At 53.1% G+C, this 13008-nt stretch overlaps 1 protein-coding gene across 1 annotated transcript; it reads left to right on the top strand.

Annotated features, from left to right (window-relative positions):
• Window positions 1-7210: 7210 nt before the first annotated feature.
• On the top strand, window positions 7211-11216 carry LOC144728447 (potassium voltage-gated channel subfamily A member 7-like). The gene is made up of 2 exons (XM_078607894.1): window positions 7211-7485; window positions 8551-11216. The coding sequence occupies exons 1-2, from the start codon at window positions 7337-7339 to the stop codon at window positions 10151-10153; spliced, it is 1752 nt and encodes a 583-aa protein (XP_078464020.1). The 5' UTR covers window positions 7211-7336; the 3' UTR covers window positions 10154-11216.
• Window positions 11217-13008: the final 1792 nt, after the last annotated feature.

Here is a 13008-nt window from a genome sequence, read left to right as displayed (position 1 = left end):
GCTTTTAGATTATCTGACTGCCTTACCTGGATAAGATACAATAAATAGTTCAGTGCAGTTTTAATGTTCGAGAGCGTGCGCGTGACGATGCGATGAGGCAAGAGAAGCTGCGATAATAAAACAGCCTCGAGGTGCGACCGTGCGAGACAAATCAAATGTCGGACCCCTCACCTCAACCGATTGGCGCACCCTCTGAGCTGACAACGTCGTTACTACGCCACCGACGACGACGTCGTTACTACGCCACTGAATGCGTCGATAGATCAGTGAAGTCAAATTGCATTCGACGCGTGTCTCTGCAGAAATGCACCGCCGATGCTTAAAGGAGGCGCATGGACATTTACACCGACAGCTGATTAACAGTTCTCGTGCGACACGTGGCTCAATATTGCCGTGCTTTGTCAATACCCGTAACGACGAGGGGATATGCACACGTCGCAAAGACAAAGATCCCCCGTACAGCCTGCGCAGACTCTTGGGGCAAGTTCTGTTAGCGACTGCGGCACACGAGGGGGTGGCCAGAACCATCGCCCGGCCGCCTTTGTCTCCCCAGTTGGAGCGAACTTTTACACACCGCACCAGGTACTAGATTTTAGGCTGAGTCGACATAGGGGAGGCCCAGCACCGGTTCAGATAATCATCACGTGTGTTGGTGGCCGTGAGCGGAAATCGAACTTGGGTCGCCGGGTTCGTAGCGCAGCGCGCTAACTGTTGCACCACCGCTCCCCCCCATCATACTGTATAAGTATATACAAACACACACTTTGGTTCTTTCGGTAAAGTCACGTAGAAATAAAATAAAATAAATATTTATGTAATTTTTGCAAACTTTTTTTTCATTTCTACGTGACTTTACCGAAAGAACCAAAGAGTAATTACTGCAGTCACGATAGCTTCAGATCAAACACACACACACACCTACACTGTATACTCATTTAAACTAAACCTTTACTATTTTATTTTACCAGATAAGGGCCGCTGAGCTATATAGATCTTTTTCAGAAGCGGCCTGGCCACAAATGACAACTCAACTATACAAGTCCACGTGGCTCCTTCACGTGGAACTGTATAGCAGCCAAATACGAAATGTGGCGGGGAAAACCTGAGAACCCGGAGAAAATTCCAAGCGACAACGGAGAGAAAGACACGCAACCTCCAAATATACAGCAGGCGTCAGGGTCTGGATCGAACCCACGACCTCCTGTACACCAGGCGAGGTAGTTAACATCTCACCACGGAGAGAGAGACACGCAACCTCCAAATATACAGCAGGCGTCAGGGTCGGGATCGAGCCCACGACCTCCTGTACACCAGGCAAGGTAGTCAACATCTCACCATCGAACCCACGACCTCATGTAGACCAGGCGAGGCAGTCAACATCTCACCATCAAACCCACGACCTCATGTAGACCAGGCGAGGTAGTCAACATCTCACCATCGAACCCACGACCTCCTGTACACCAGCCAAGGTAGTCAACATCTCACCATCGAGCCCACGACCTCCTGCACACCAGGCGAGGTAGTCAACATCTCACCATCGAACCCACGACCTCATGTAGACCAGGCGAGGTAGTCAACATCTCACCATCAAACCCACGACCTCATGTAGACCAGGCGAGGTAGTCAACATCTCACCATCGAACCCACGACCTCCTGTACACCAGCCAAGGTAGTCAACATCTCACCATCGAGCCCACGACCTCCTGCACACCAGGCGAGGTAGTCAACATCTCCTAGCCACCGCGGCGTGCATGCGAGGCGATGTTCTGTGGCAGCACGGGGCTTGCGTTTAAGCCGTCGGCAGGCAGCGTCGCTATATCCTGAAGCGCGCTGCTTCCACTGGCTTGCACAACAGCCTCGGCATATCTTACGAGAGGGACAGCTGGCAGGTCGCATACTCTAATAAAAGAGTGCGTCCGTGCACGCGAGCGGTGATATGGCCGGACAGACGGTTCGGCGTGGGGTCAAGTGCTGTGAGCGAGGAGAAGGCGATGCAGTGTTTGGCCGCGGTTATAGCCCATCGCGACGAACCCGGCCACCCGAGTTCGATTCCCGCTCAATGCCACAAACATCATTGGCGAATATTTGAAACTGGACGCCTCCCCCTAGGTCACCTCGGCCTTAAATGAGTACTTGGTGCGGTGTTGGTGTGAATCGTCAGCACTTTGGGAGACAAATGTGATCGGGGTTCACAGTGGACGATAACGATCCGGCTATTGTGTGCCGCGTATCACGGTCCAGATTCGTGTGAAATATTGCCATCAAATTATGGGAACTCCTCTACTTACGAACAGTCGCCTTGCGAACTTTCAGAGATACGAACAAACCCTGTCCATATGTCCAGTTGCCTGCTCGGACCGTGAGTCGTAAGTTCAGCCGCCGCGCAATAGATGGCGGTGGTGGCATCTACATCTGCAGAACACGAAGAACCAGTGGCATCTACATCTGCAGAACGTGATGAACCAGTGGCATCTGCAGAACGTGAAGAACCAGTGGCATCTACATCTGCAGAACGTGAAGAACCAGTGGCATCTACATCTACAGAACGTCAAGAACCAGTGGCATTTACATCTGCAGAACACGAAAAACCAGTGGCATCTACATCTGCAGAACGTGAAGAACCAGTGGCATCTACATCTGCAGAACGTGAAGAACCAGTGGCATCTGCAGAACGTGAAGAACCAGTGGCATCTACATCTACAGAACTGAAGAACCAGTGGCATCTACATTTACAGAACGTCAAGAACCAGTGGCATCTACATCTGCAGAACGTGAAGAACCAGTGGCATCTGCAGAACGTGAAGAACCAGTGGCATCTACATCTACAGAACTGAAGAACCAGTGGCATCTACATCTGCAGAACGTGAAGAACCAGTGGCATCTACATCTGCAGGAGATTATACAACTTTTAAAGCCATTCCCCGTGCACTCACCGTATGCAACATGTTTGGAATCGACAGGAGTAAGTTGGACTTACGAACAAATCAACTTACGAACAGACCTCTGGAACCTAACTCGTTCGTAAGTAGAGGAGTCCCTGTTCCCGACTCGGTAAAACCACATCGCAACATCGCCCCCTCCTGCCAGACTATATATATCCGCCTGTGAAACAACGCATTGGTGATAGCTTTGCGATATCTTAACGGGGCGGACACCACGATGTACCAAATGCTGGCTAATATTGGTTCTATAATCAAACACCACCACAAGCAGAATCAAGTAACGACCAAAAAAAATCTACTGACGTAAATAGAATTTTAAAAATCTAATGTAGCGCAATGGGGAAAATAGAAAGGAACGCCAAAGTGAATTGAGAAGGAAATGAATGGAAAATAATAGGGGGGAACGGAGAAGTGGGAACCGATGGAGAGATGAGGATGGGGAGGGAGAGGCTGCTGCATCAGGGACGCTGCTGCTGCTGCTGCCGCTGCTGCTGATGTTGTTACTGCTGCTGCTGCTGTTGTTGCTGCTGCTGCTGATGTTGTTACTGCTGCTGCTGCTGTTGTTGCTGCTGCTGCTGTTGCTGCTGCTGCTGTTGCTGCTGCTGCTGCTGCACGTAGCGGGGTCTGTTTCTCACAGCGGGAGGGAGGAAACGGACGAGGAGAGAGGAGAGGGATTCGGAGTGGGGGTGGCAACACGGACGTCGCTTGATTTACGCGAGGCTTGAGCTGATTTAGATATACACAGCACAGCGTGCAGAGCTGTGCTTGACGTTGTATACACGCGAACTGTACGAGTTGAAGATTGTAAAACGCTCGCGCATGAGAGTGCAGACCGCGTATCCCGTCGCGTGTCTGTCCCGCTGAGATCGTGGATTTGAATCGGGGTCTCAGCTGCCCGTCGTCAAACCCAGTTCTGGCGCGTTTGCGGTACTGTCCGCTGACGTCCACCGATCAATCAGGGAGAGTCGATTAGCGGTGCGCGTGTCCTGATATTGGGAACGCTGCGAACGCGGGTCTGGTGATACCGGGAGGAGGTAACGAGACGAACGCGCGACCGCTCGTGGTGGCGATGTGCGCCATCTGGTAGTCTGGTGTCAACCCCATCGCACTGCCTTCTGGGAAGCCAGCGGGGCGATTGGACAGGCAACACTCTGTTGTTGTACGGACAAACTCTCTCTTTATGCCACAAAAGAACAAATATAAACCAAGACAACGCTAAGCCATATTTATTTTAGCAGGTAAGGCCCACTGAGCTAATTGGCTTTATTTTTCAGAAGCGACCTGGCCACAAATGACACCTCAACGAAGTGGCTTATCACGTGGAAATGTATAGCAGCCAAATACTCTAAACGCGTGTTTCTTAATGCGGAGGGCAAAACCGGAGGACACGGAGAAAAAATCCACGCGATCACGGGGAGAGAGACACGCAAACTCCAAATATACAGCAGCAGGCGTCAGGGTCTGGATAGAACCCACGACCTCCTGTACACCAGGCGAGGTAGTGGACATCTCTCCACCGTGGCGCCCCAAATAATCACTCAGCGTCGCTTTGGAGGTTGTCATGAACAAATGTAAATAATGTCTTCCGCCCATCGTTGTTTCTTCACGCGCAGACTACAATAATAAGCCATCGTAGATGTCGAGTTCAGGATGAGAATCTTTATTTAGACTGGAGGACGAATCCGATGAACTCTGAAGATCTTTTCGCAGACGTCCGAGTGTGGGCGGGTCAGCAAGTAACAGTAGCACACCTTCGGACTGTGTATGGTGCACGATACAAAGGTACACTGACCCAGTCACTTTCCTCCCAGATCTGTTCCTCCACGTGAGAAAATATGTATATATAGATGCCGTGGTGGCTAGGAGATGTTAACTCCCTCGCCTGGTGTACAGGAGGTCGTGGGTTCGATTTCGACCCTGACGCCTGCTGCTGCTGTATATTGGGAGTTTTCGATGCCTCTCTCTCCGTGGTGAGATGTTAGCTACCTCGTCTGGTATACACAGGAGATCGTGGATTCGATCCTGACCCTGGCGCCTGCTGTATATTTGGAGTTTGCGGTGTCTCTCCCTCCGTGGTGAGATGTTAACTCGTCGTGGGTTCCATTCTGACCCTGACGCCTGCTGTAGATTTATTTTATTTTAAACCTACGTGATTTGACCGAAAGAACCAAAGAATATGGATTCCTGAAGTCACGAAAGCTTCAAATCAAGATTGTATATTGAGACTTTGCGTGCCTCTCTCTCCGTGGTGAGATGTTAACTCGCTCGTCTGGTATACAGGAGGTCGTGGATTCGAGCCTGACGCCTGCTGATGTATATTTGGAGTTTGCGTGTCTCTCCCTCCTTGGTGAGATGTTAACTCCCTCGCCTGTTATGCAGGAGGTCGTAGGTTCGATCATGACCCTGACGCCTGCTGATGTATATTAGGAGTTTTCGCGTCTCTCTCCTCGCGGTCGCGTGGATTTTTCTCCACGTCCTCCGTTTTTTCCCCTCCACATTTAGAATCAACATCACCACGCGTTTGGAGTATTCGGCTCCTCTGAATGTCCACACGGTGATACGTCGCTTCGTTGAGCTGTCACTTGCGATCACACCGCTTCCGGAAAATAGCGACGAAGCTCACTGGGCCTGACCTTAGTTGAGCAGCCAGGGAGCTTTAACACATCCCGCCAGCCCCACACAGATCCACTCAGCCTCGACTCTACCGCCAGAGGGCGACTGCCCCCGCGGGGCTCCTCCACGCCACGCGCCTCTCACTGGGACCAGCCTCTCACGTCTCCCGCCATGTGGAATATTATCACGATACGATCGTTGTTTTCACGATACGATATAACATTTGAACGATACGAGTTTTCACGATACAATATGAGTCTTTACGATACGAGTTTTTACGATACGATGCGAGTTTTCACGATACAATATGAGTTTTTACGATACGAAACAAGTTTTCACGATATACTTTTTCACGATTAGAGTTTTCAAGATACGATATTAAATGTTAACGATACGATATAAAATGTTAACGATACGATATGAGTTATCACGATACGAGACGAGTTTTCACGATACGAGTTTTCACGATAATTTTTTTCAAGATACGATATAAAATGTTAACGATACGAGATGAGTTATCACGATACGAGATGAGTTTTCACGATACGAGTTTTCACCGTACGATCATTGTTTTCACGATACGATATAACATTTTCACGATACGAGTTTTCCCGATACGAGTTTTCACGATATGTCGATTATCGCGATGTCAGTTTCCAACGACGTTCTCTCAATATATTTGGCAGATAATTGCACAAATGTTTTTGTGCTTTTGCTATAAGTTCGGGACAAAATAAAGATTGATTTTAAGAGTAATACAATTGAGTTTCACTCAACATAAGTCTGCAATAAGCCTTATTTTTTATATAATCGATGACGCTTGTGTGTTGAACTTGTTTCGCACTGTAAGTAGCCATATCGCACGTACTGTCAGCTAATTAATTAATAAAATAATGAAACTGGCTGCTACAGTAAGGAGTCCAAGTTATGATGCAACCACGCACATGGCATGTTTAATGGGAAATACTGTACAGCTGAAACTTGATTTGGAGCTTTCGTGAGTGCAGGAATTACTCCCTTTGGTTCTTTCGGTAAAGTCACGTAGAAAAAATGTATTTTAATTTAATTTATTTTCTTTCAACGTGAAAGAACCAAAGAGTAGTGACTGTACAGCTATTCAAATTAAAACTGTCATTACCGTCTTTCGTATTTTCGCAAATATATATTTTTTCTGGTCAGGAATCATGAGATTCACGCTATTTGTGTGTGAAACAATTGCAATAACATCGGCGATTATCGTCGACATCCTGCGATATATATCGTAGCGTCGCCATATCGCGCCGACTTTATGAATAATTCATTAACCCCATTCGCTCACGGGAACCGCTACCCCTGGAGAGGTCTTCGACTAGAGGTTCCACGCGCAGGATGGGGGGGGGGCCTTAGGAGACCCAGAGTCAGGGTCGCGGGCACTCGGGGGGGGGGGCTTTGTAGCCCGCGGGGGTTGCGAGCCGAGATGACGGAGTCCGTACGCGACGCTTCAGGCGTGCGTCGCGAAGTTCGCCGTGGGAGCCCCCCCCCCCTCCCCCTGCCGGCGGCTCCCCCCACTCCAACCCCTCCCCCCTCAGGTGAGTCCAGACGCGTGACGTCATTACCATCTCAATGTCGAGGGCGGCGTCCGGGTACTCGGTGATTTAAAAGCGGTGGACCCGCTCAGCTGCCACTAGGAACTCACCTGCCACAGCTCACCTGCCACAACTCAGCTGCCACTAGGAACTCACCTGCCACAGCTCACCTGCCACAGTTCACCTGCCACAGCTCAGCTGCCACGAGAACCTCGCATGCCACAACTCAGCTGCTACAACTTAGCTGCCACGAGCAACTTACCTGCCAGGAGAACCTCGCCTGCCACGTGGACCTCGCCTGCCACGAGGAACTCACTTGCAACAGATCCCCGCACGTGGCAGCACGCCTGGGTGTCGTTCTCCAGGTAAGCGCGCGAGTCTGCTGGGTGCAGCCACCGCAGTCAATTGGCAGGTTAATAAATAAATAACCCCATGTGGTGCGGTAAAATGTGGGTACTACCATCTCGTTGGAGACGCCTGGCCAGCATGGAAGAGTAGGCCAAATACCCCCGAGGGCCGTCCAACAGCAGTGTAGTCAACAAGCAATGGCAGGGCTGCAAATGTTGTTTTTATTGTTTTACCAGCTACCACTTAAAACTCACGAATGTAGAATTAATCCGAGTTAGCACGTGGCAGAGGTGCAGGGATGAAAGTGCATTGGATGTGCAAGGCATATAAAAAGTTGTTTTAAAGGAATTGGCGTTAATTTATTTAGTTGTTAAAATAATAGCGCGAGAGGCGAGACACACAGAGAGAGAGAGCACGTGGATGACCGAGGCGCCCAAAAGTTGTTGTGATGGGAACGCAGATGAGAGCCGGCGGTGAGCGCAGCAGAGATTCCTCGGTTGCAGTCATCGCACTGGCCCAGGGTAGCGGGAGCGTCTTGCGCACATTTCTCGTCTCGAATTTAACAACGGCGCGATTTGCACCGAGCGGCATTATGGAAGGCTGATGCACGATGCGGATCGAGTGTCGGACGCCGTATCCCCCACGCCGCATAGCTGCACGGTGTTCCCGTCGAAGAGTTTTAGTAATTTCATTTTGTATTTACGTCGTTAATTTCCTGGTAGTTCTCTGACTAACACCTCCCCCCCTCCACCCCCCCACTCGAATCCGGCTTTGAGAAGCTTCGCCGCACGTCAGAAGAAGGGCAACCGCGCACGGCAACACTCGCCGGTCTCTCTGTCCATTGCCTCTTTAAATGCCTCCATCCCAGAGGAGGGAGGCATGGCCTGGTTGCGTAAAATAAATTAAGTGGAGAAATCCCACCCAAGCCGGTGCCAGATCAGGGAGAATTAAATAAAAACAACTCCTCCAGGATGTCATATCAACACCTCCACCACCTCGCCCCTCTCCCGAACCTCCCCCTCTAACCCCATTGTCCACCTGGCAAAACCTCACCTCTGACCCCCCCTCTCCCCCATTCGCAGGGCACCACAAATGGGCACCCTGGACGCCAAGGCGGTCGAGGCGTTGGGGTCCATGGACTCCAGAGGACCCGTGGGTCTCGGGTCCCCATCCTCGGAGCTGCCCTCCCCGGGGGACCTGCCCCTCTACTCCATGTGCATCCAGACGGCCCCGGCACCGTCGGCGCTGTCGAGCTGGGCGATCCCGTGTCAAGCCGACGAGCAGCGGGCGGCGAGTGCTCGGGACGCGTGCGAGGCCTCCGCGGGGAAGCCCCAGGAGGAGAAGGAGCCCTCGGACCGCGTGACCATCAACGTGGCGGGGCTGCGCTTCGAGACGCACCGCTCCACGCTGGCGCGCTACCCCGGCACCCTCCTGGGCGACCCCGCCCGGCGCGACCGCTACTACTCGGCGAGACGCGAGGAGGTCTTCCTCGACCGCCACCCGGACACCTTCCCGTCCGTGCTCTACTTCTACCAGTCCGGCGGCGTCCTCAAGCGGCCACTCCACGTGCCCTTCGACATCTTCGTGAAGGAGCTGGAGTTCTACGACCTGGGCGACGAGGCGATGAGCTCCTTCAATGAGGAGGAGGGCTACCTGCCGCCCAAGGTGATAGAGCTGCCCACGCGCCGCGCGCAGCGCATCCTGTGGCAGCTAATGGAGCACCCCGACAGCTCCGTGCTGGCGCACCTCGTCTCCATCGTGTCGCTGCTCTTCGTCTTCATCTCCATCGTCGTGTTCTGCGTGGGGACGCTGCCGGGATTACAGGCCGACGGCTTCGGGCAGAGCTACGTGACGAACGGCGCGGCGGGCAACGCGAGCGACGGGAACGCGACCGGTGGCAACGGGACGAGCAGGAACGGCACCGCGGCGGGCGACGCATCGACCTTCACGGGCGGGCCGCTGTTCACCACCGAGACGGTTTGCGTGGCGTGGTTCTGCCTGGAGATCGTGCTGCGCTACGTGTCGTGCCCCAGCAAGTTGTCCTTCTTCAGGGTCCCCATGAACGTGGTGGACATCGTGGTGGTGGTGCCCTACTTCATCACGCTGGGCATCGACGTGACCAACGTGGACTCGGTCAACGGGCAGCACACCGTGTCGCTCGCCGTCTTCCGCGTGTTCCGCCTGCTGCGCGTGCTGCGCATCTTCAAGCTCTCGCGATACTTCAAGGGGCTGCGCATCCTCGCCAAGACGCTCACGTCGAGCGTGCGCGAGATCTTCGTGCTGCTCATCTTCCTCCTCATCGGCGTGGTGCTCTTCGCGAGCGCCGTCTACTTCGCCGAGTCCGACCAGCCCAACACCACCTTCCGCAGCATCCCCGAGTCTTTCTGGTGGGCCGTCGTCACCATGACCACGGTGGGCTACGGCGACATGACGCCCTCCACGCCGGGGGGCAAGATCGTGGGCTCGCTGTGCGCCGTCTCCGGCGTGCTCATGATGGCCCTGCCCGTGCCCGTGATCGTCAACAAGTTCACGCTCTACTACGAGCTGGACCGCAAGCAGCAGCTGCTGCTCAGGCGGATGGCGCAGAGCGGAGTGGCCGACGCGCGACTCTCGCAGCGAGTGACGCTGGCGCTGGGACAGGCCTGCCAGTGCGGCGGGAGGCGAGGTAGTGCCAGGGCCGCGTGAACTGCCCCCCCACCCATCACCCCTCTCCCCCATCACCAACAACCACCCCCCTACCAACACTTCCCCACACATGCGCCGGCGCGGTGGGGGTCTGACTGAGGCACCTGTTCCCCCCCTGCTCTCCCCTTGTTCTCTCCCCTTGCTCTCCCCCTGCTCTCTCCATTGTTCTCTCTCCCCTTGCTCTCTCCCTGCTCTCCCCTTGCTCTCCCTCTGCTCTCCCCATTGTTCTCTCTCCCCTTGCTCTCCCCCTGCTCTCTCCCCCTGCTCTCCCCCTGCTCTCTCCCCACTGCCCCCCGCTGATGACCGCTGGTGCTCGCACGGCGGGGGAGGAGAGGGAAGCGTGAGCCACGCTGGGGCAGCGTGGGGGAGAGATACGAAGAGGCACTTTTAGCACTCACCCTGACCTCACCCTGACCTCACCACACCTCACCCTGACCTCACCCTGACCTCACCCTGACCTCACCACACCTCACCCTGACCTCACCCTGACCTCACCCTGACCTCACCCTGACCTCACCCTGACCTCAACCCTGACCTCACCCTGACCTCACCACACCTCACCCTGACCTCACCCTGACCTCACCACACCTCACCCTGACCTCACCCTGACCTCACCCTGACCTCACCCTGACCTCACCCTGACCTCAACCCTGACCTCACCCTGACCTCACCACACCTCACTACACCTCACTCCAAACAGCGAGCCACTCGCTCCAAACTTGCACACATCACACCTCGCCCCAACACCACACTTGGGGTGACTAACCCCCGCCCCCCCCCCCCAATTGGGGGCATATGAATTCCGCCCCCCTTAGGGGGTCTATATACCTCCCGGCTGAAGGAATCTGAGCCCTTCTTCCCAGAACTCGTTTCGTGCCCGCGCGTGGAAGCTCACCGCAGGGGTCACGTGACGAGCCGGCCAATGTGACGTGCGAGATCGCAATGCGATCGATTAACGAATGTGATTGTTTAGTCGCGAACTGTCTTTAATTGTATACTCTTTGGTCTATAAATGATTTCATAATAAAGGTTTCAAGGTGCCTGGTGCAGCTTCAATGGGTGTATGTGCTTCTTAATAAAAAAAAACAAAGTATTATTATTATTTACGTATTTATTTATCCAGCAAAGTCAAACTGAGTCGTGTGACTCTTTTTTAAGAGGGTCTTGCTGCTGCTGCTGCTGCTGCTACTGCTGCTACGTAAGTTGCGTTTTACTTTAAGATGTAATTGAGCCCAATTAATGACGAGCTATGTTGATTATTCGCGTGGGAGGAGACCCGCAGTGTGTTCGACTGCAGGTGGTTCGGTGGGTGACTCAGAGGTTGTCTGGACATCTGTGAACAAGAGCTTCAGAGCTCATCGGATTCCTCCAGTCGAAATACATTGATTCTGGTGTCAGAGCGCTGAGCTGGCACAGGTGACATCCTCGGGTTGAATTTCAGGCAGGCAGCCGCCTGTGATTGGACCGGGTCGTCAACGGTAGTGAGACGATTGTTTCAACCTGATCACGAATGACCACACACACACACAAAACACAAGATGGGAATTTGATTGATTCCCAGGTGAGGTCTAGAGATGGCTTTCACCTGTTCAAACGTGCTATGTATATGCTGGTGCATCTGCCAGTCATCTCAGTCAGTCAGTCAACCCGTGGCACCTGGGTCTGTCCTGTGACCTCCTGCCAGCGAGCCTTAGGGACACTCCACGTGATATCTTAAAAGTGCACCTGGCCTGTCACCGCCACTTAGTGACGAGTGACGGTATGTTATTGTTGTTGTATATGCCGATGACTTGGTAATTTCTGGGAACGAGTTGGAGACTCTGTTGTTGAGCTTGAAGCTTGTTAACAAATTACGTGGGATGGGGGGTGGTGTGGGTCTTATCATCAGTCCTACCAAAACAAGACGCCTGCCTGGGAACTCCGTGTCACGCACACTGAGCACCCTCAGCTAACCACGAACCAGTGGAGCAGCAGTGGAGAGTTCGGGTGAGTGTGTGACCCGTACGGGGTGGGCGCCATTCGACTTGTTAAACGACAAAACGGTGAACCGGTAGCCCGGGTTTCTTTTTTTTCGGAACCGATTACCGCTTCGGAAAGTCACAAACCAGGAACTTTGTTTGGTTGTTGTCACGAATCGCACCGAATTGAGAGATGTACCCACCAACATCGTCGCAGTTTTCCGCGACGGGAGATGGAATTGAACCGGCGACTCCAGTGCGCCGTTAACCTGCATTATCGATGTTTGTTCAACGCGGTTACCCGTAATGCACAAAGAAAAATAGGCGCGATGTGAACCCGATCCTCGTCATGACCAGCTGCAGTTCGGCAGCGGAAGTCTCACTTCAAATCAGTCTAGTGGAGTTATCTTTGCATCGGCTGCATACCACCGCATGAGACTTGCCGAGCACTACTCTACACACACACATCTCATTCTTTGTGGCTGTGATATGTGAAATTCCCCCTTCGCAGTAAAACCTGCGACCGGCTTGAAACATTCAGGTTGGCTTGCCTACGATCCCTCCTGCGTTTATTGGATCGTGTGAAGACTTCAAAGATCCTTCAAGAGATCCGGACGCGGTCCCATCAGTGAGTTGCTTCGGCAGGCGAGGGCTGTGGTGGCTGGGTCATGTCACCCCACATGCATAGCCATCTCATGCCCAAGTAGCTTCTGATTGTATGTATATTGAACTTCTTTCGTACCGTACATAGACAACCGTGCTAATCGGAGGTGTTTCGATGGTTAGACGGAGATAGATGGGTGTAGTACGGGCAAGAGAAGGGATGCGTTGATGCTGTCCAGAATTATTTGGAGCTTAGTGCACTAACCACTGCACCACCACGCCTCCCCAAGGGTA

The sequence above is a fragment of the Lampetra planeri genome, chromosome 28, assembly GCF_965212315.1.
Source record: "Lampetra planeri chromosome 28, kcLamPlan1.2.h2, whole genome shotgun sequence".
In the NCBI taxonomy this organism is placed as follows: Eukaryota; Metazoa; Chordata; class Hyperoartia; order Petromyzontiformes; family Petromyzontidae; genus Lampetra; species Lampetra planeri.
This window is presented reverse-complemented; position numbering and strand designations above follow the sequence as displayed.